This window comes from Acartia tonsa, chromosome 13 (genome assembly GCF_053477335.1).
Source record: "Acartia tonsa isolate MP-2025a chromosome 13, ASM5347733v1, whole genome shotgun sequence".
NCBI lineage: Eukaryota > Metazoa > Arthropoda > Copepoda > Calanoida > Acartiidae > Acartia > Acartia tonsa.
Genome location: NC_137272.1, coordinates 4644901 through 4669111, shown reverse-complemented (window position 1 = coordinate 4669111; position 24211 = coordinate 4644901). Strand labels below are relative to the sequence as shown.

The 24211-nt window shown below is 31.8% G+C and overlaps 1 protein-coding gene across 2 annotated transcripts; it reads left to right on the top strand.

Moving 5' to 3' along the window:
- The first annotated feature begins 758 nt into the window (after positions 1–758).
- Positions 759–23952, top strand: LOC145304023 (beta-1,3-galactosyltransferase 1-like). 2 transcript variants are annotated; one of them, XM_080145777.1, is made up of 18 exons: positions 759–840; positions 1703–1768; positions 6129–6185; positions 6810–6895; positions 7255–7342; positions 8882–8939; positions 9976–10017; positions 10991–11033; positions 12578–12622; positions 13126–13206; positions 14102–14169; positions 17980–18073; positions 18939–18966; positions 19583–19646; positions 20489–20556; positions 21907–22046; positions 22427–22474; positions 22957–23952. In XM_080145777.1, the coding sequence occupies exons 1-18, from the start codon at positions 831–833 to the stop codon at positions 23068–23070; spliced, it is 1200 nt and encodes a 399-aa protein (XP_080001903.1). In that variant the 5' UTR covers positions 759–830; the 3' UTR covers positions 23071–23952. The 2 variants fall into 2 exon arrangements, with proteins under 2 accessions (XP_080001903.1, XP_080001902.1); XM_080145776.1 differs by lacking the exon at positions 17980–18073 and adding an exon at positions 16149–16254.
- Positions 23953–24211: the final 259 nt, after the last annotated feature.

The window sequence follows — 24211 nt, the reverse complement described above, 5'->3', positions numbered from 1 at the left end:
AATTTCCAACTATTTTAATTATTCCATTATTCCTGCAAATAAAAAGAAAATAGTACATACATACAAAAAACTTATTCAGTTTCAACAAAAATATGAATCATTACACATATACATATATGTATACCATTACAATGATTGTTATTTTTTCAAACGCAAAACTTTTCTACATGTGTCTGTAGCTTCTCAAGTCCTGACGGTTAGCTTTGTTGTATATTTTTTGTTTTTTTTAATCATTGTAAAACTATCCTATACTAGCAGCTATGACCCTAGAGTTTTTTAAGGGTAATTAAAGTAATTTCAAAATTGTGATTCCTTAGACAATAAGGTAGAACTCAAATAATAATTGCATGGAAAGCGGCAATTAATTTGTTTCCAAAAAAAAAATTTAAGGGGAGCTTTTTTGTTTGTTAAAGGGGGTAGGGGGGTTGTCCCGTCCCCCAAGAAAATAACTTAAAACCACTACAGGACTGCAGTAGTAATTACATTATTAAATCTTAAGCTTTAGACAAAGAACCTTTATATCATGAAACTATTGGCAGGGCCCTGTAATCGAAGGGACAGAGGGGCTAGAAAAATAAATTAAAACCATCCAAAGATTTAAATATAAAAAAAAGTCTAAACCCATCACTGTCCCTATATGAAGCTTACTTAAAATAGAGAAACCAATCGGTTCAGTGGTTATTGATATTTAAAGCTTTAGACAAAGAAACTTACTTCTTTATATTATAAATTAATAAAATGTAAATAATTTAAATTTCAGATTAACAATCAATGCTAATACTAATGTTTGATGCTTTGATTTTTATTAGCTGTTAAATATATTTATTATTATGCGCTCAGGTTATTACAGATAGATAGATAGATAGATAGATAGATAGATAGCTAGATAGACACTAATCGTTGTCTTGTTCGTTGGCTTAACAAATTTGGGGAATTTTATTAAATTTTAATTGGTTGGGTTATTAAGTTAAGTGTCCAAATGTTTTAACCACTATTTGTTGTCTGGTTAACTTTTGTAAAACTTCATTGGGCATGTACATTAAATTAACAGCCATTGTCTTATCCCTTAATATCCCTGTATGTAACCTAGAGATAACCTAGAGACTAATTCAGCCAATAGGAGAATAGTGATGGTACATTCAAGACCTGTCATTGGTTCAAACATTTTACAGATCTTTGTACATAAGGGCATACATTTTTCATTTTGTACACCTTATGAGTCAACTATAAATTGACGCATTTCTTAGGATAAAGCTTTTCTTGGTAAGAAATATGTTGGATAAGAATAGTTAAATTTATATTCTCGTATTCATTCGAATCTGGTGGATAGGAACCGGTTCTCATCCATACGAAAAAACTATGTCTAGCATCGTATTATATCCAGCTTTCTACGAATATAAAAATGTACAGAAAGATTAAAACCAGTTTTTTAGCCCGTGCCTTCGGCACCTTGAGACTAAAAAACTGTTTTTAATCTTATAATTGTACATTCTATATCCGTGGAAAGCTGTTTATAATACGATGCGAGAAATAACTATCAAATTTTTAAAAACTATATCAATAAAAAAAATCATTGCGCTATTTCTTGAATAGATCTTGTATATAACAAATGATAAACAGTAAATTTTGTCCCTTTTTAAGTTTGACGAAAAATGGGGTAGGATGGATTATCTAGGTATAATATGTCTATTTGTATGTTTAGAAGCTAAATACATTGTTGGTGCATGCACCCTAACTGGGCTTATAACAATCTTGGTCTACTCGTCAGGTAATAATATTATATGCGTGGCAACCACTATATCTACAATTTGTATGTCTGTATTATACTTTCTTGTCTTACAGATTTGATAGCAAAGCAATCCTATATTCACGCCTGTTTAACCCTAAAATATCAGGGGTTGCAGGGGGAGGGGCCCCTTCTCGTTTTTTATGTAACATACGAACCAATAGACAACCAACCCTTTGAATGCACAACATTTATTTTTGTCAAGACCTAAGTGTGCATGGTAATATTGAGTTACGCCTGTTTAATCACAATGGTATTTACTACTGCCATAACTATTGATGCAACACGTCTGACATAGCTGAAGTATGTACCATTTTTGGCGCCTATACAATGTTTTAAAATACCGTACATCTACCTTTTAAACTTGCTTAAACTAGCATGATTTATTTTTATTTATTTTTTGAATAATTAAAAAGGTAAATTGACAAAAATAGAAGTTTTTAATTTATGTACTATTTTAACTTGTAAAAATAGTTCAAATTTAAATTTAATGGTTTAAAAAAATGAAATTAAAGTGGTGTTAACTGAAAAATTAACGAGATAAAAATATTCAAAGTGTTAGACTAATGGAAGATTACTTTATTGTCCATTGTCCTATCCCCTATTCCTGCTATTTCAAATAATATTGGTTAATTACTTATGCAAAAAGTTTGCACAAGCGAAAAAGTTAAATCAATCAAAGTTTCATAATAGGAATTTCCATTTAATGATAAAAAGTAGTTTTTATTTTTCTATTCATAAAAAAAATACATTTTTGAGCTACACCTGCGGGTATCTAACCCTGCGGGGCTACCAAGTAACCAATATAGCGTCCTAACCTGACCTATATAAAAAATAACAAAGAAAAATGAAAACTATCACCCTTATTTTGAATCCACTTATATAAAATGAGTATTTTTTTTTTCGTCTGTAGTTTAAGATTTCTAAAACTACTGAACCATTGCTTCACATAGGTCCCAGTATCGTTTTAAGCTATTTAATTTTAAAATGTAAGTTGATTTTAAGCCATTTAACGCGCTCCTAGTTGCCTAGGGGTGCAGCTGATAGTTTTCAATAAGGTAAGGGGGGTTTCTATGATCAACTTGGCACTTTAAGGAAAAACGCCAATACAACTAATTTTGTAATAAATCACACAATTCGGAATAAAATTCGATAATTTATTGGTTTTTTTTGCACAATAACTTTGGGGTGTTACAGCCTTCTTTATTAATTAATAATAAAGGGTCAATTCAATATTTTCTTATTCCTAATCATTTTTGTTACAATATTTTATATGAAGTACATTTTAACTAGAACTTGCAGATGCGCCCTTGAGGCCTTTAGGAGCATTTAAGGTAGTGGGGGATTGAATCAATCTTCCCATTTTTTAGCAAAAAGTAAAAAAAATTAGGAGAGGTGGAATTATTTTAGGTGATGGTGGTTCCCTCCCCCAAAATTGCAATAAACATTCCCAGTACCTATGATAAGCTGTACTGTATAGGAGAATGGTATCGGCTCAGAGGTTAGCAAGATCCTTCGGCAGACAAAGACAGACAAAGATCATGTTACTTTTATATAAGGATTAAACATTTTCTATAAGTAAAACCTTAGGTACTTTTATTGAATTCCGATTGCTTAATTTTGTTAATCATTATTGGGGATGTATGTAAATTTATCGTTAATTGTCTTATCCCTTAAGATCCCTGGATTTAACACTAATGACCCAGCAACACAATTGAGTAATATAATGAAATCATTACTATTTTATTTTGCCAAGTAGTTAAATCTTTGTCTGTTTGTATGTATTTAATTTTTATGCAAAAAAAGGATATAAATTTTAAAAATTCCAATTGCGCTTCTAGTGGATATGCTAGAAAAAAGCATACCGTTATAACTGCTATAAGCTCTAGTTTTTGGAAATATAAGAACCATTCCTGTGTTTATTATAATTTAAGCCATGTTAGGTTAGGTTAGGTTAGGTTATATCATGTATTGAGTATTACAGCATGGGATAGACCCTTTAGGGTTTAGGTTCGCTTGTAGGGGTTAACCATAGTGGGAAAAAAACATTACCCGCTTAATTTGAACCTTATCTAAAATTAAGAGAGGAAGGGATCCCTTGTTCGATAGGTACTATAAGGTAAAGTACCATTATTTCTCTATATTTATGTCTCTAATACAATGACGATAAATTAAATATAAGAAAGTCAAAGTTAATTTATTTGAATTACGACCATTGATCATTTTTGCTCATTTATAATACTGACAACTTACCAGGGATCTAAAGGGATAAGACAATGTCTGATAAAATTATGTACTCCCCAATAATGATACACAATATTACCCCTTCAGTAGATTAAGTGATTAACTCAGCTTACTGAACCAACCTATCAAAATTAAATAAAATCCCCATATTAGTTAAGCCAAAAATACGAAAATGTTTTTAAAAACTTTGGGGACTAGTGTAATAAACAGCCCAATGTCCACTACCTCCCTACAACTTACCTAGTGTGAAAATGTATTAATAGAAATTACAACAAAATTATTATTAATGATTATTTATTATTAATAGCAGCGCAGCATCTATATAATTATGCTACGTCTGTTTGTCCGTCTGTGCTTGTTTAAGCGCATAACATCCAAGTATATTACTTAAGTATATAGCTTACAAGATTTTGCGGTTTTTTTTACACAGTAAACATTCAATTTTTAATACATTTTCTTAATTTTTACCAAAATTACAGTTTTTTGTTTTTCTTCCAGGCGCAGATACAGATAGTGTCATGTGTGACGTCATAAAAATACATCTAAATCAATTTTTAAGGGGTTTCCTTTTCCACCTCTCCTCTCATCCTTCCTTTTCATATGAATTTTTATGACGTCACACATGACACTTTCCGTATCTCACTTCCAGGCTATTGTTAACTTTAATTGCTGTGTTACTTATGGAAATTATCGGCCTAATTTTATTGGCATTTATTCAGCAAAATATATTATTTTAACTTTTTTATATAACTAAGATATACTCTTTATGTAGGTAACTTTGATATAGGTAATTTTATTTTTGGGTTCTCCAGTTGTCCCTGAAGTTATTTGTTCTAGTCCCAGCAGAGAGAGAGAGCGGACAATGGACTGTTTATTACACTCGCCCCTAAAGTTTTACAATAACGTTTTCCTATTCGTTGGCTTCACAACTTTTGGCATTATTTTCTGAATTCTGATTGTTTAGATTATTAAGTTGAGTGTTCAAACGTTTCAACCAATAATATTAATCTACAGAATGGGTAATTTTGTGTGTCAACATTGGGGATGTACATCAATCTATCAAAAATTGTCTTTTCTCTTTCTCAGAGTTTAGGACAGTTTTTACTGTTACTGCTAAGTGCAACAAATAGGGGGAATGCAATGACCAACCAACAGTTATATCTCATTCATACAGTTGCGGTAGGGGTCATAGAGGGCAGAGTGTCAAGAGCAAGGGGGATCATACTGTGAAATACAGAATAGTTATTTCTCGTATCGTATTATAAACGGCTTTCCGCGGATATAGAATGTACAATTATAAGATTAAAACTAGTTTTTTAGGCCCGTGGTGCCGAAGGCACCGGCTAAAAAAACTAGTTTTAATCTTATGATTGTACATTTCTATATTCGTAGAAAACTGGATATAATACGATGCTAGACATAGTTTTTTCGTATTCATGAGAACCGGTTCCTATCCACCGGATTCAAATGAATACGAGAAATAGATTTACCTTACCTTCTTTTTGTCATTAATGGTAAACATCCCCTCGGCAAAACCTGTGCACATTAATGATAGAATTGCTGTGTACAATTAAAACTTCCTGACAAGTATTCGTAATGTTTATAAAATCTATGTAAAATTGTTGACTCATTTAGCTAAATTGTTGTTTTATGCAAACGCTAGCTAAATTCTCTATATTCTAAGTGGTAGGAAAGTGCAGAAAAATAGCCTTTAACTATCCCTTTATTATCAAAATAAAATGGTCTATAACAAAAAAATGGAGGAGCTTTCCAAAAAGCGAGGGGTATAGTCCCTTTCGTGGCAACACTCCTTAAGGGGCGTTTCTTCGTTTTTTCACTGTAGCTTTTCTCCTATTTCTAGACCCTGCGGGGCCTATGCCTAACCCTGTGGGGCAATCACCTAACCCAATATAACCTAACCTAACCTAAAAAACCTATCAAAAGCCATTTTAAAAAAGCGACAAATCGCCCTTTAAGGGGCTTTGCCACGAAAAGAACTATTCCCAAAGGGAAACTTAATTGGTTCAATACTTATTGAAATCTTGAGCAACAGATAAAAACCTTACGACTTTATTAAATAGGATAAATTTATTTTTAGAAGTGAATATAGCAGATGCTTCCAACAGAATTATTCCAGAGAGCATTAAATCTTCAGGAAAACAAACAATTTAGTTTTAAAACATAATAGTGGTAGTGGGAGAAAGTCACTCAAAAATCAGCCGTGTGACGTCATAAAAATGAGGGAGATGAGAGGAGAAGAGGGAAAAAAACCCATAAAAAAGAGATGGATAATCCCTATGTATAATTTCTATGAGGTCACGTGGCTGAATTTTTAATGACTTTCTCCCCCCAACATAAGAGTGTCAACACCACCTGAATATTGAAATTCGTTAGGACTGTCTTCCCCTTTTTTAAATTCTCATACACTTTTTAATCAATAATATAATGCAATGTTGCAATGAGTCCGAACAAGAAATTGTTCATCTAATCTATTTTATATTTATTGTGCTTGCAAAGTTGTTGCTGAGTATTGAAGCAGCTTGTAGTGCCTCTAAATGTTTCAACTCTTGGCCGAATTATCCGGATTGACGTCATATTATAAAAGCACAAGACGTCTATCTGCATAGATTTTTATTAGACACTATAAGATGCCTCCGTGAGTATTAACTTGGGTTTGAGGTAACTCAAAAGGTATTTTAATTCCCTTTACATTCTTTTTGCATGTTTTAAAAAAAGATTAATCTTATGCAAATAAGAATTATTGATTGTGTGTTTCCAGTATCAGACACAAAGTCTCAGTTATGGGATATTGTATCAAATTTTGGGGGTTCTACTCCTGGCAGCTCTAAACCTTATATACACCAGGAAAAAAACATTCAATTATTGGACTAACAAAAGTTCATTTTAAAATTAAATATAATTCAAACTTGCACATTAGATGCTTATCTAAGGTTAGGTTAAATTTAGCAAGGGTTAAGAGTACCTTGCAGGGGTTACACCCTCCTGTTTTTAAGCTTCCATGTAACAACTTATTCATTCAGGAAGGGGGTGGGGGGGGGAGAATAATTTTTAAATATAATTTTAAATTTGCTACTGTGAGTATTTTCTTTGTTGATGATACCTGCAGCATGGTTTTGTACAGTCAATTATACATTTTAGACTAGTTTTTTTTGGAAGGACCATATTCCTAACTATTATATTTTCTAGAATGTTTTGCCTTTTAGAATCTACACCCATCAAATTTAACACTTGTGAATCTAACCAATATTAAATTTCCTATAAATAGAGATATTTGTAATGTGTCAGAAATAGGTAAGTTGATTTTTTTTCTTTATGTGACATTTCCCTGCTTGTTTTCTAGTGGGCCTCAGGTTCCATGTGGTAGAGGGACAAAGTGTCTCAAAAATCAGCCATGTGACGTCATAAAAATGAGGGATTGTCCATCTCTTTTTTAGAGGGTTTTCTTTTCCACTTCTCCTATCATCTTTTTCATTTTTATGACGTCACATGACTGATTTTTAAGACTTTTTGTCCCCCTACTTTGATTTTGGATAACACCGAGTCATGTGAAAGAAAAATCAGCCATGTGACGTCATAAAAATGAGGGATTGTCCATCTCTTTTTTTAGAGGGTTTTCTTTCCCAATTCTCCTCTCATCTCTCTCATTTTTATGACGTCACATGGCTGATTATTGAGACACTTTGTCCCCCTACTTTGATTTTGGATAACACCAAGTCATGTGAAAGAAAAATCAGCCATGTGACGTCATAAAAATGAGGGATTGTCCATCTCTTTTTTAGAGGGTTTTCTTTCCCACTTCTCCTCTCACCTCTCTCATTTTTATGACGTCACATGGCTGATATTTACTAAGTATACAAAAATCCATACAAGCTCTATAATGAGACAGCAGTACAAACGAACATTAACACTTGTAATAAGTCTAAGAAAATTGTTGCAAAATAATGAAATACAGGATATTGTTTAAGAACTTATTAACATTTGTAGGATTTAATTATAGAGATGCTTTATTTATATTATTATACCTTATTGTCAGGTGAATCATTATTCCAAAATTACTACGTAATCAAATGGTTGGTTTTCCATTGCATTCTGTCTTAGAATCCTTTTCAAGAACCATGCTTCAAATCTCTGATAACGCGCCTAAAAATTTGTAAATATATTCATTATATTGAAGAACAATTAGTTTACCCTAACAATAAATAAACAGGTGTTAGCTGTTCAATTTGTTAAAACAATAGTAATTAAAAGAGAAATTCTACATAGATCTTTAAGGTCTGTCTGTACGTCTTTTTTTTAGCAGATTATGTTAATTGAAGCACACCATAGTCGCCTAATCGATTTTAAACATAGCATACTGATCCTCATGGCGATTACTTTAGAGAAGGATTTTTTACACTGACATTCTTAGGTCGATTAGGCACAATATTACATGAGAAGTGGCAATGCTCGTTTTTCCAACTATCTAATTTATTGAGCTTCGCTTTAATGGAATTTGTCATCTTTTAATAAAACTTTATAGTATAGTAAGATATAATACTAAAACTACTCTATAATTGTTATATGACAATTTTTTACGTTTTATGAAAAAAAATTGGATCATGGAAAGAAAACGAAGTTTCCGGTTTCGACGTTTTTTCACAGTAGCCTTAATAACCCTTAAAAAGCTACTGTGAAAATACGATGAAACCGGCAACTTCGTTTTCTTTTAATGATCCAAAAATTTTATTGATCGGAACATATTTAATCAATTGATTTTGATACCTTTTAATTTAAACAAAATTTGCTAAAATTGGAAAAATTAATCCTTGTTTTAAATTTTATTTTGTTAAGGTATTGTAACAATTGTTCATACAGCTATAGATCACCAGAACCTTAGATCTATAATTAGGTAATGTACTTTAAAAATGTTTAAAAAAGAAATTTTAGATCATGTAAAGAAAACGAAGTAACTGGTTTCATCATATTTTCACTGTAGCTTTTTCCTATTTCTAGCCCCTGTGGGGGGCTCTAACCATTCGGGGCATATTTTCTCACCCTGCGGGGCAATCAATTTTAACTTGACCTAACCTAACCTATCAAAAGCCATTGTGAAAATACGACGGTACCCGTTACTTCGTTTTCTTTCCATGATTCGAATTTTTTTGATATGTATGGTTTTTAATCTAGAGGCGATTTTCTTTTGAGAGGATGTAAACCCGACCCTCAAATAGTTTTAAATATGTCTTGGCCCTGAAGCTTCATTGTAAAGAAAACCCTTAAATGGTTCAGTGGTTAGCCAGATCCTTAGCTTTAGATAGACTCTGAGACAACTTGTTACTTTCAAAAAAGGATATTACAAAAGTACAATTTCTTAAACTTTCGTTGTCGTGCTTTTACATTTTTAAATAAAGTACTCTATTCGCCCTTTCAAATTTTTCTTTAAAAATTTCCAGTATCGCTTCAAAACTGATAAATTTCAGGTGGATTAGAACTGGTTTTCAGCGATACTAAAAAATTATGTATAGCATCGTATTATGTCCAGTTTCTATGAATATAAAAATGTACAATCACAAGATTAAAACCAGTTTTCAACTTGTGCTGTTTCTATCTCGGGGCTTAAAATCTGATTGTACATTTTTATATCCGTGGAAAGCTGTTAACAATATGATGCGATGAATGCCTATTTTACTTTTACTAACGGATATCATTGTTCTTATAATTAGGGTTGGGCCGGATACCGGATATCTGGCTGATTTCTAATACAGGAAGTCCTTAGTCTGTCCGGATATTTGGCCATCGCTGAATATCCGGCAAATTACCGAATATTTGGTAGGATAACCAGATATCCAGCATTAGAAATCAGCCGGATATCCGGTATCCGAATAGTTTCAATATCTGGATATCCGGCCCAAACCTACTTATAATAATAGATTATTTATTTCTAGAGATACATGGGGTAATCCAAAGATTCCGGGAGTTAACACAAGGTATTTTTAAATACAACAAGGATGACAACATCCATAAAAGCGAAGCACTGAAACGGTAGGACAAACGGACATTAACACTTGTATAGTGTCAGAACTGAATAATCATAATATAAATGTATAAGGGTCAAAGCAAAATTGTAAGTAAACTTGTTGAAAAAAACTGCTTGATTTGGGATAATGTTTATGGACATACTTACATTTTTAGGACTTGATTTTAGAGTTGCTTCGCTTATACCATTATACTTTGTTGTCCCAGGAATCAATATACCAAAAATCTGATCAATCGGATGATTAGATCACATAAAAATTTGTTGTTAAAAAAGTAAAAAAATCAACATGTTTAAAATGGACGTACGGACATTTTGGTAATGATTATAGAGTTGCTACGCTTTCTAAATCGTACCTAACTACTAAAGGAATCACCATGCAAAATTTGAAATCGATAGGACAATTCTAACATGCCTAAGTTAATGAAAAAAGCTATCCGTTACGGACGGACGGACGTACAGACGTACGGACGGACTGACCCTAATTATAGAAAAGCTTCGCTTTTAATAAGGATTACAAAATTCATAAAAGCAAAGATCAAGAAGTCAGAAAGACAAAAAATATTCATAAATAGAGAGAGCAACAAAGCATTTGATATTCATCAATATCTGGAAGCCTTTAAAAACAATCCGTTAAAATGTAATTTTTGAAATGTAAAGAAACACTATAAGTAAATTTGATGTATTTTTTAACAGAGAATTTAAATCATTTTCCATTTTTTTCTGGTAGTTTTTATAAATCGGAAAACTCTTGTAAATTATGTAAAGAAGTAATTTCGAAGGTAATGCAGTCAATTTACCTGATTCAGTCGGCTTTCCATCCAGTATATACTATATAGTGTACTTTTCAAACAAATAAAATGAATAAAAATCGCGTAACCTCTTAAAAAGCAATATTATTAATTACATCTTTTTTATTATTATAGATTAGTGTTTCTTACTGGTACAACAGAACACGATGACCAACAGGTAAAAAAATTGAAAAGATAAGTAACCCTTTTTCTGGGGGGGGGGGGGGTGGCTTTTTATAATTCATAATTAAAGGTGGGGTTCAATAAGTTTCTCTTCTAAATCAGAAACTAATTGTCAAGAGCTGGATCTTTAAATGTGTAGCCGTTGCTGTAGCTGTAGCCATAGCCATAGTCGTGGCCGTATTCGTAGCCGTGGCCGTAACCGTAGCCGTCGCCGCTGCCAGTGCTGCCAATAAAACATGGATTTTAAAACATTTTTATTTAAAATATTTTAATTAAAAATTAAATTAATTTATAATTATATTATTATAATCATTAATTAAAATTATTTCGTTTTTAAATTAGGTTAGTGGTTGTACCTCTGGCTATGGCTATACATTTAAAGATCCAGCTAAGATCTATTATTTATATAACAGATCTATAGTATAGATGTATATACAGACAACTACCTCCCTTTCTTTTTCAATGACCTTTTTTTTGTCTGCTTCTAAATTATTTTCTACTACTTGGCTGTGTTAATTTAAGCGACACTATTGGTTGATTTTCAATGACCCAATAGAAAGGTTGCACAAGGTTGATGCAATGGGGAGATACAGTTATTTAACCCTTTCTCACTAAAGTGTTTTACTCTAATATTTACATAATTTATTTAAACTTCCTTAACTTCTTTCAATTAACAAGAAATCATTAATCTAAAATATAATTTTTTCACCAAAAGTAGTAAATTTGTGCCCTTTGAATTTAGGCAAGAAATAGGTATCTTTTGCCTTCATGTGAATAATTCAAAAATGTTCAAAAATATATTTGCTGTTTTTAATACCGTCGTCATATGCATTTTTTTCTTCTCTTTTTCCCCCAAAATCTTCTTGTTTTTTTGAACTGGTACCCAAAGTTTTATAAACACTTTTTGTCATTAATTTGCTTTTATTAAATCTTGATTGGGTCATACTAAGTACCAGTTTTAAACTTTTGAACCAATATTCTTTTTGATATACAGATGGGATAATTTTTTTAATCATTATTAGGTTTGTATTTCAATTTGTCTTGCATTGTCCTTTTGATCCCTGCATTTTACATTGGTGGTTGTTAATGTCTTTTTAACTTTAACAAAGCATTCAATGTTCAAAATAAATTCACATTTTTATTGCACGTACATTATATTATCAGTATGACTTCGAAGCTGATTGATGTCCGCAGGATTAGAACCGGTTCTCATTAATACCAGTTTTATTAGTCCTGGTCTTCGGCCCCTGAAGGCTAATAACAATTTTTTCTTAATCTTATAATTTCTCATTTAAATACCAGCGAAAAGCTGCAATGTACAATTATAAGCCTAAAACCATTTATTTGGCCCCGAGATGCCGAAGGCACGGGCTAAAACCCAGGTTTTAATCTTATGATTGTACATTTTTAAATTCGTAGAAAACTCTATTTAATACGATGCTTCATATTTTTTTCGTATTGATGAGAACAGGTTCTAATCCACCGGATATTAATTTGCTTTGAATGAATATGATTAATAAACTATTCTTACTCTTTTAGGCTAGATTACTGGATGAAAGTAACACTTACCATGATATTGTACAAGTAAGATTTTAATATTTGTAATATAATATAATTTTGGAAGAATTTCATATCATATAATGTATTAAATTAAAATATCCAATAACGTTGGTACTCTTTAGTACGATAAACTACCATATCCAAGGGAGGGAGGAGGGGACAATGGGCTGTTTATTACCCAAGTCTTCAAAGTTTTATAATAATGTTTTCTTATGTTGGCTAACAACTTTGGGGACTTTGGTAAATTGTTTTCGATTCGTTCATTAAGTAGAATAAATGTTCAAACGTTTCAACTACTTATTGTAATTGTACAGAAGGGGTTATTTGTGTATCATTATTGGGGATGTTCTCCAATCAATCTGACATTGTCTTTTCCCTTTAGATCCCTGGCCCTTTCCCCCTTATTTTTAACCATTTCCATTATTTCAAAATAAAAGGGAGGGGAGGGTTTATTCTGTGCTCGACTTTAAAACTTTAGGGGAAACAACGCCAAAAAAAAACTGACACCTAAACCTTTAATATTTTAGGCAGATTTCCACGACTCCTATCATAATTTATCTTACAAAAATGTTTTTGGTAAAATGTGGACCTCTCAATTTTGTGAGCAGGTGAGAAAATTTTTACAGTATCGCTTTGAAACCGATAAAAATCCGATGGATTAGAACCGGTTCTCCGCCATGCAGAAAATTATGTGGAGCATCATATTACATCCAGTTTTCTACAAATTTAAAAATGTACAATCATAAAACCATGGGCCTTCGGCATATCGGGGCTAAATTGGTTTAATCTTGTACATTTTTATATCCGCGAAAAGCTGTTCATAATACGATGCGATAAATAACTATTAGCAGATCTTGCAGCAGTAGTACATTGGAAGCCTTTTACGTAAAAGTAACAGGATGTCTATATTTTTGTCTGACTGTTTGTACATAGCCTATACCAATAACAAAAATAATTTTTTTTAAACACGCAACCTATATGTGATTTTCAGCTTTGGGGGGTCATAACTTATTAGAATTGACAATCTTTTTATCTGCCCCTCAATTATTATTTTAGATTTATTTCGCTTGTTGGCCATACCTTATTCCTGGAACCAGTATAATTATATGTAATAAAGTTACTAATAGGTCCGGGGAAGGTTTCTAACTATGTTGGGGGAGGGTACCACTCCTTCACACTCTTAAGATAAATAGCCCCCTAAAAAAAAAAACTTTCCTTGCTCAAATAAAATTTAACTTTTTCTAAAATTTACCTTCAAACTTCTCGGACAGAGATGGTTAGAGATCAATTACAGGGTGTAGTCCCTTTCGTACCCTTAAGGGGCGTTTCTTCATATTTTCATAGTAGCCTTTCTTTTATTTCTAGCCCCTGCGGGGCAATCACCTTATCTAGCCTAAAATAACCTATCAAAAGCTACTGTGAACATACAATATATTTATTATTAAACTTATTGTGTAATTATCTTTAAAAATTTTATATCTTTTATTATTTTTTAATTTTTAGGCTGAATTTATAGTGAAAACAGATGATGATATGTTTCTAGATTTATATGGAATTTATCATTTATCAAGGAATAGTGTGGCCATTTTATAAACTACCATTTTCCAGGGATCTCAAGGGATAAGACAATGGCCGATAAATTGATGTGCATTTTACATACCCAATTACCCCTTCTGTACATTGAAATTAATGGTTAAAACGTTTTAACACACAACTTAATAAAGCCACCAATCAAAATTCACCAAATCCCCAAAGTTGTTAAGCCAACGAAAAGGAAAACGTTACTATAAAACTTTGGGGACTAGTCTAATAAACAGCCCATTGTCTCCTCACTCTCTCTGATGATTTTCTGTAATTAGGGTCGGTCCGTACGTCCATCAATAATCAATAAACTTTTTTGTCTGTTTAAAGCATACTGATAACATAGTAAGTTTTTTTTGTCTGTAGCGAAGGATCTCGGTAACCGCTGAACCGATATGGCTTTCTTTTAAAGTAGGTCTCGAGATGGTGTTAGGCTATATTATTTTTATAAAAGTCTGGGTATGGTTTTAAGCTATGCTTCTGCCATTCCATATCCCTTCGAAGATAGAGCTTCTTGATGCTAGGGGCGTATCCGCTTTAAAGTTCTGACACTCTACAAGTGTTTTATGGATGTTATCATCCTTGTTTAAAATAATAATTAGATCCAAACTTGAAAGTATTCAAACAAGGGTAATTATGATCATAAGTAACGCAGCTAGAAATAATAAGAAATGTGGAAATAGTTCCCAAGCAAGATTATATCAAAAATGTATGCATTTAATTAAATTATCCATTTCACATGATAGTCAATATGTCACGCATATTACTTTTACAGACGGAAGAAGTGACGGATTTACGACTTTCTCAAATTATAGAGTAGCTTAACTACAAAAAGTAAACATCTAAAAATAGCATCTGAAAGCATATATAAAATTAAGTGATATTTGTTTATGTAGTATCCAGTCTCGCTGGATACCGCTCCATTTCTTTTATAGTGGATAATTTTATTTGATAATTGACAATTCCTTATTTTATTACAGCACGAACTATTCATTAAGTTTACTACTAGTCACAGGAGCGAAGCTGCAATATAACTCACTCAGAGAGGCATGCCTTAATACATTTACAATTTTGCTTATAAAATTAAAGATACCTCACACTGGTTGTCTGTCTGTCCAGAATTATATGTAACTCTTGTTCATTTCACCAATATTTCTGTTCTTTACAGACCAAATATGTCGTGACAATTATTTCTTAGATTTATGTCAAAAGTTGGAAATCAGAAAAAAATGCAAACAAGTTTAAACCTTGGTTTCATAAGCTTTAAATGTATCATCATTTTATATTTGATTTAGACAGTAGTACTTCTACTGGCTTTATAGCCTATTTGATTGCATCTTCTTTACTACCCTTAATTTTCTTTTTATAAGAATATTTTTATAATTAGGGTCTGTAAATAAAATCTTATTTCCATTTTTGAATAATCAAAATACTGTATATAAGAATGCTGCAGAAAGATTTTTTAACGAAGGTTTGTCATTTATATTCTTTAAAACCATTAAAAGATTTCTTTTAGGAAATCGAGGATATCAATATCAATAAAATAACCCAAAGAACATGTCCTAACTTTTGTGATTTTGCTTTAACCCATTCGTGACAAGCTCCCAAAAGTTTAAAGTTTTGATTCACCAGGCTTCAACAAAATAGATTTTTTTCAATTATTACTCGACAGAATTAAAAAATAAGGTGTCAAATTAACTATTTTTGTTCATAATGGCAATTTTCTTCTTTTTTGTTGTGTTTTAGTACCTTAAAACCAATTTAATAAAAAAAACTTAAATTACAAAAAAAACGATTGCATATCTAAATTGTATGGATCATTTTACATCTACTGTTTACTAAAAACACCAACTAGCTATTTTTTTTAAATCACAAAACTTAGGACACGTTCTTTCATTGATCTTTTACTAATTGTTTATAGCTAGATCTAAAAATGGTACTAAAATGTCCATATTTGTATAAAATTTAGAGGTTTGGTGAATACAACAACAACTAAGCAAGCATATGACAATGGAGAATTTATTTTCTGTCCAATATTTCATCCCATGGCAATCATTAGAGATCCATTAAACAAAGTAATTTTTTTCTTGCCTTCTTTAATCTATTGCTATCTCTGTAAATATAATTATCCTTATAGTAAATTAATAGAATGTCTGTCTATCTGTTTGTACCAAAGTATCTCGCTAACCGCTGAACCAATATGGTTCTTTTTTACAGGTTAGCTTCTCAAAGGTTCTGGGAAGCTTTATAATTATTTTGGGGGAGGGTACCACTTTGTAAAACTAAAATTGACTCGATCCACCCCCCAAAATATTTTTTTTACTTTTTCTTTTAAAATCTAAATTAAAAAATTGGGTTATCTAATTTAACTCCCCTCTCCTTAAGTGCTCCTAGAGGCCTTTTCTTACTTTTCTGAAGGATCTTCATAATTTGGGTACAAAAAGCAATAGCAAAAGCAGGGGGCGAAACCGCTAGAATATATTCAATTTTCTTCGCATGCAAGTTATCAGTTTTATTTGTCAATATACTATTTTTATTTAGTTTTCATCAAGATTTTTTCTTTTATTTGCAGCACTCTTTCATTAACTTTCTCACTCCGCAATGGGAGAATTATTTTCGACTGCTATTTAAGAAAGACGGCTAATTTTTTTGTGTGTGTACATTTCCAGTATATAATTTATCTGGTCCGTATGTCTGCCAGTAATTCAACAAAAATATTGATATTTCGTGTATGCTTGATGTAGGGCCTCTATATCCAATAGGATATATATAAGTTGGAAGGAATTTTAATGTTAGGGGGAGATTTGAAAACTGCATCAAATTTTAAGGATTTTTGATAAAATTCGTTTTTTGTATAATTCTTTATCTAAAAGCGGAATAACAATTTAAGTTAATTAATTTTGACATCTGTGATTAAGGCATTTAAACCTATCTGCGCTCTGATTGGAGAAGCTAAGTGTCGTACATCATTTACCCAATTAGAGCGCAGGTAGTTTCTAATCCACCTATCCTATTGGTCAAAATTAATAACCTTAAATTGTATTTCCGCTTTCAGATAAAGAATTATATAAAAAAATTCTTAAAATTTTATTCAGATTTCAAATCTCCCCCTGACATTAAAATTCCTTCCAACTTATATATACTAATATCCAACCATCCATGTTTTTTTTATGTGTTTCGCTACTTATGGATGTTGTCATCTTTGTTTTAACCTAACTTTAATCTCATCTTCAATTCTTGTCGAAGCAAAATAGCATAAAAATGAGGGATGTACATCAAGTTATCGGTCATTGTCCTATCCCTTTAGATCCCTGAAATTTGTAGCAGAATTGAAATTGTACCAAATTAGAATTACTAGAAGAGTGCAGAGATACACTCAGAGAGGGAGGGGCCATTGGACTGTAAAGTATACATGTACCCAAAGTTTTAAAAACAAGATATTTGATACTTTAATGAAATTATACTGAAACCCATTTTTTTTTAAAAACTTTATCCCATTGGTTGTATTTCAATTTTGGGTACTTTTAATTGGTCGGTTCAACCTATAAGTGTGCAAGTTTTAATTTACAAAAGTGGTAATTTTGTATTATGATTATTAGGAATGTAAATCAGCTTATTGCCCATTTTCTTAACCCTTTAGATCCCTGAGGACAAATGGAATTAAATTAATTCAAGCACATGGAATATCATAACTTTATATCTCTACATAAAAAACCTACAAACTAAGAAATAGACCTTTATGGAAACACTCCCTGAAACTATAAATAAATTGGCCACCCTAATGTGTGTGTGTAAATTAGAAATTACCTGACAACTGATATATATAAAAATGGGGAATTTGTTTTCTGTCCAGTGTGGTATGGAATGCCCATACTGAGAGATAAAAATAATAAGGTTCTACAATTTCCGGGTCACATGCAGTTTACAGTAAAATGTTTCTGGTACCGAATATCTACAAAAATCTGTGGACTTGAAAGGCACACAATTATTTGTAGGCCTTCTCATGCCGCTTAAAACAGTGTGTGGGTATGATAAGTACGTTCAGTCGTTGGGCAGCCAGCAGACTTTAAAATTCATGGATTTTTTTAGATGGTTGTTACCATGGTTACCGTGAAATGCACTTGACCCCAATTTTTTTAATCAATAGCTAAAAAATATACACACTCATTAATCCTAACAAATTCTTGGTTATTTCTCTTAAAGTGTCTATCGAGCACCTCCCCCCCCCCCCCCCAATATTTTAGTAATAAAATGGAAAGGTTGGGTAGGATATATTATTCCCTGAGGGACTTAACCCTGCAGGCTTTTCATTCATTACCCTACATAACCTAATCTAACCCAACCTGACCTGTAGAACTCCCGTTATCTTATTTTTTTTTCTTCTCAAAGTCACTATGAGAGAAAACAACCTAGTTCTCAATTGTAAAAAGTAAAATTAAGCATTAGAAATAGGATCTTTTTCAGAAAATTTAAATATGGTGTATTGGTTTTTTTGCTCACCAAATCATGAAACAAATACACATGATATTAATAAACTTTTGTCATGTGTGACGTCATAAAAATACATCTGGATATCTAGGGGTTTCCTTTCCAACCTCTCCTCTTATTCTTCCTTTTTTAACGTATTTTTATGACGTCACACGTGACACTTTCCGTATCTCCATCTAAATTTTGTAAAGATATGAGTTTTTTTAGTTGTTTTAAACAAGCTTTTATACTAATATTTAAAATTACATTAAGAATTTTTTTTTTTTTTTAGTGGTATGTAAGCGAAGAAGAGTTAGAAGGTTTTTATATTTAAATTAGAAGCGAAGCTACTCTATAATACAATATGTCAATTAGTAATCCTTGTTTTTATTTTAGTGAAACTACTCTACGTTAGCTCTTATCGTTTTTTTGGGCAAGTTAGAAAAATCCTATCGTTTTCAATCTTCACACGATGATTCCTATAATAGTTAGGTATGATTTAGAAAGTGTAGCAACTCTACAATAGTTACCTAAAAGTCCATTTAAAGCATGTTGATTTTTAACTTTTTTTGCAACAATTTTTTATTTATATGATTTTCATTATCCTATTTATCTGATTTTTTTGTCAACAAAATACAAGTTTAGAAGCAAAGTATCTCTATACTAAAGTATGTTCTAAAACGGGATTACTTTGACTGTGCTTTTGGCTATTTCTTGATATTTTTCTGATTTAATCTTTAACTTTATGTTTGACAACTTATAGATGTTGTGATACTTACAATATTCGGCTTTTATACATTTATGTTCTGATTATTCAGTCCTGACACTCTACAAGTGTTAATGTTCGTTAGTCCTACTGTTTCAGAGCTTCACTTCATTGGTGTTAATTGATGTTGTCATCCTTGTTTTTTTTATAAAAACTATTTTTATATTTAGGAAAAGATTATCCGCCATATTGCACAGGATGGATTTATGTTACAAATCCTAAAACAGCTGGCCGGTAAGCATTATCCTTATATAATAGTAACAGGATGTATGTCTGTAGCTTAAAATCACCCCCCCCCCCCAACCCAAAAAAAAAAATGTAATATTTCCTATGGCTAACTACTGCGGGGAGCCCTAACTTTGAGGGGCCTCGCGATACCCAATTTAAAGTAGTGTAAACAAACAATCGAGAAAACACCATCCCGCCACCCCTGTTTAAAAGAGAAACAACTCTATAATCAAGTCCTAAAAATGTAATTATGTCCATAAACATTATCCTGTTTCAAGAAGTTTTTCAACAAATTTACTTACAATTTTGCTTCCACTCTTATACATTTATATTCTGATTATTCAGTTCTCACATTTTACAAGTGTTAATGTCCGTTTGTCCTACCGTTTTTTATTAGACCTAGATTTTTCACACAAGAGTTTTCATTATCAAAAAAAAAGATTAAAATTTGTGTTTTCTAAAGAATTCTTCTATATTAAATCTAGAATAGATTATTATAGAATCAGAAATTTCTAGATATTATTAAATCATTTGAATACAATTATCAATATATAAACTTTACTTTTTATTTTATCATTTTCTTGATTTTGACATAAACAAAGCAATTGACAAAAAAGTTAAAAAAAATACTTTTGCTACTTTCCCACAGAGTGCCAAGTGACCATAGAAACTCCCCCTCCCCTTAATCTGATTTATATCTAACCTCTATGAGGTTATACCGGAGGTGCCTATACCCCTGCAGAGCCACCTATACACAATATAACCTAACTTACTTACTTCTACTCAACATAAGCTTTCAGATAATATATTTTTATTTTATTTATCAAATTTGTATAAATGTACTTAAGGTTGGCTGAACAAGCAACAAAGAGTAAATTCTTGTGGGTTGATGATGCTTGGGTCACAGGAATTCTAGGTAACTCTATTTAGTTATATAGTATGTATGTATATAAATTCTTGTGGGTAGATGATGCTTGGGTCACAGGAATTCTAGGTAACTCTATTTAGTTATATAATATGTATTTATATTAATTCTTGTGGGTTGATGATGCTTGGGTCACAGGAATTCTAGGTAACTCTATTTAGTTATATATTATGTATATAAATTCTTGTGGATAGATGATGCTTGGGTCACAGGAATTCTAGGTAACTCTATTTAGTTATATAGTATGTAAATAAATTCTTGTGGGTAGATGATGTTTGGGTCACAGGAATTCTAGGTAACTCTATTTAGTTATATATTATGTATATAAATTCTTGTGGGTAGATGATGCCTGGGTCACAGGAATTCTAGGTAACTCTATTTAGTTATATAGTATGTATATAAATTCTTGTGGGTAGATGATGCTTGGGTCACAGGAATTCTAGGTAACTCTATTTAGTTATATAGTATGTATATAAATTCTTGTGGGTTGATGATGCTTGGGTTACATGAATTCTTGGTAACTCTATTTAGTTATATAGTATGTATATAAATTCTTGTGGGTAGATGATGCTTGGGTCACAGGAATTCTAGGTAACTCTATTTAGTTATATAGTATGTATATAAATTCTTGTGGGTAGATGATGCTTGGGTCACAGGAATTATAGGTAACTCTATTTAGTTATTTAGTATGTATATTAATTCTTGTGGGTTGATGATGCTATATCCGTGGAAAGCCGTTTATAATATGATGAAAGAAATAACTATTAGTGGTGAGCCGGATCGGGGTGCGCCAGAGGTGGGCCCGAGGTGGGCGGAAGGTGAGCCACAGCTACTGCTAAAAAACATTGATCTTTAAAAGATTTTTCGCGCAGTGTTGCCAGATCGCAGATAAAATATCGATCCGCGCCGGTACAACTTTATAACTTAAGCCGTGTCAGTACGGTATTTTATACAATTTATTTTAAAAATAATTATAAAAATATTTTCATGATAGTTTTGCAATAAAATATTAAAACTAATTGAAAAAAATATTAATTTATTAAATACGGTTCACCCTCCGGCGCGGTGGCTATACCAAACGAGTGTAACCGGTGCGCCAGAGGTGATCCACTTGGTGGGCCGGATTGCCAATGCCATTTTGGTTTAAAGATTGATATAAGGTGCGCCAATCTGGATCACCTTTGGCGCACCCTGATCCAGCCAACCACTAAATGATTTAAAGATCCAGCTCTGATTTTGCTAAAATGGCCAAAATTGTCAGTCTTTTGAGTATAACTTTTGCTAGGGTCGATGTTTTTAAAAATAGTTTTTGGATCAATACATTAAACAATATATCTTCAGTGAAAGCTCTTGGATTCAAGCACACCAACATGATGGAATGGTTTGTGATGCAGGGAGAAAGAATGGTCCTATTTAAATCTGCTCAGAATCCTGATATCTACCACAGGGACTATATAGCTGCTCCTAATGGCAACAGAGAGGTGAGATATTTAATTTGACCTGTATTGCTTATGGACCACAAACTTACCCTTTTAAAAGGTCATTTTTTTAATTGATAGGAAAGCCCTTTATGACTAGTCTCTTGTAGGATTAGTTGCCTACAGGGTTAGAGCCCCATGCAGTGGGGGGGGGGAGGGATGGAGGGGGGGATTCAGTTAATAATCAATTGGTTTCTAAAGCAGTTTTAGATATAATTTTTTTAGGACTATTGTAATTTTGTCACATAAAATTTTGAATGGTTGAGTCAAAACTTTTAAAACATTGATAATGGATATCTCTAATATTCATGCTAAATTTTGAGGTTATAATACCTTATTTACATATCGGCGGACAATTACTAATACTATTATGTTATATTCAGATAGCAGAATATCTGGAACGCCATGCCAGGTGGTGCTATATAAATCAGGTAAATACATTGGTTTGTTTGTTATTTTAGCATGTTTAGTATGTTAGGTTAGGTTATATTGGATACTAAGTAGCCCCGTAGGGTTATGATGCCTCAGGCAAAGGTTAGTTGGGGGGAAAGAAACACTAAACCTTATGTCCTTCTATATTTTCTGTGTTACGCTTCTTATTGATGTTAACATCCTGGTCAACTAAATTTTAGTTTCCGATTTTGTACGTATCACCCTCATCCCATCTTAATATTTACTACTAGCTAAAAAAGCTTCAAACTTCCAAAAGAAATCAAAATTTGAAAAAATAAATTTTAAGTGTATAATGTATAATGAGTTGTCTTATTGTTTATTTTTAATTTAATGATGATGTGGCTGAAAATAGCTTTTGCAATAGTTGGGTTATCTGCCCTACAACTTCGGAAATTAGGGAACAAATGGAAATTATTATTCAGTGGATCTACATCCTTGTTTAATTATCAAATATTTTTAGTGCGACAGTAATATCTACAAGACCAAACTTGGACAACAAACAAAAAAAGAAAAATACAATGATGAACTTTTAGAACGTTTTATCCTGCATAATAATGGATATAACAGTCCATAACAGCGGGCTCCTTTCTTGCTGGTTAAGACAGCCCAATCAAATGATAAGAAACCTAAAATTGAAAGAATAGAATTGAGTTAGTATTTTTTTTATAGCGAGGCTATTCTATAATTAGAAATTTGTCTCCATCCGTAAGTTATTAAAGATGGACAGCAAGCAGTTTGACTTTGTCCTTAGGTCTGTCAGTCAAACTATAAAAGACATAAAATTATTTTCACTTGTAAAGGTTTCGTGATTTTAAATTGATTTTTCATCTTTCCGTCTTTCTTTTTCAAATTTGACGATCTGCTCTATACCCCACTTTGTTCGTTTGTCAATCCATGAATTTTTTTGTCCTTTGCTACTTATGAATAAGGTTACCCTTGTCAAATATTTAAGTCAGAAAAATATGATCAACTGTGGTGCGTTTGTGATAAGTCATGAAACAGTATTTTTTTGCAAAATATGACGTCAAATGAAATAAAATGTGATTGATTAAATGCAGGGAAAAGGGATTCTGACAAACAATGAAAAACAAAATATACTTCCATCCTTCTTCAGGAGGTTTCGTGATTTTTTTTTGTAGAATTGATTGTTAGAATAGCTACCCCTGGATTAAATGCATTTGTAATGTAGATAGGGAATAATTTTTCCAATATGGTTTTGGAACCGATTGTTATCTGCTGGATTAGAACCGGTTCTCAGCCATACTGAAAAATTATGTTTAACATCGCATTGCAGACAATTTTCCATGCATATTTTTAATTGAAAATCATATGATCAATACCAATCCCTCTGCCCCTCAAGGTTAACAAAATTTATTTTATTCTTAAAATATTTGAATTAATAGCCGCGGAAAGCTGTCTATAATACGATGCTAAAATAACTATTAAATAGTTAGAATTTTTTTTGCATCCGATTAAAAATTATACGGATTTAAAAGTTTAGAAGCCGGGGATTTGGTAATCGAAGAAGATATAATGATATTTTTTTATAAAATCAAATTATCAAAAGATAAAATTACAAAAGTAGTATTTTATTACTTTTATCTGAAATCACCGAGTCCTGGTTATTTTTACTCTTCATGTGACATGTCCCTAATCCCTGCTTACATTGTTGGAGTTTTTTAATTTGTGAAATTGTTTAATTCCATGTAACTTTT

Excerpts from the sequence above, each read along its gene's own strand:
- LOC145304023 (XM_080145776.1), top strand. Across the intron at positions 13,207-14,101 it reads CCTCTCAATTTTGTGAGCAG|GCTGAATTTATAGTGAAAAC; the intron begins GTGAGAAAATTT and ends TTTAATTTTTAG. Across the intron at positions 14,170-16,148 it reads GGAATTTATCATTTATCAAG|AGGTTTGGTGAATACAACAA; the intron begins GAATAGTGTGGC and ends TATAAAATTTAG.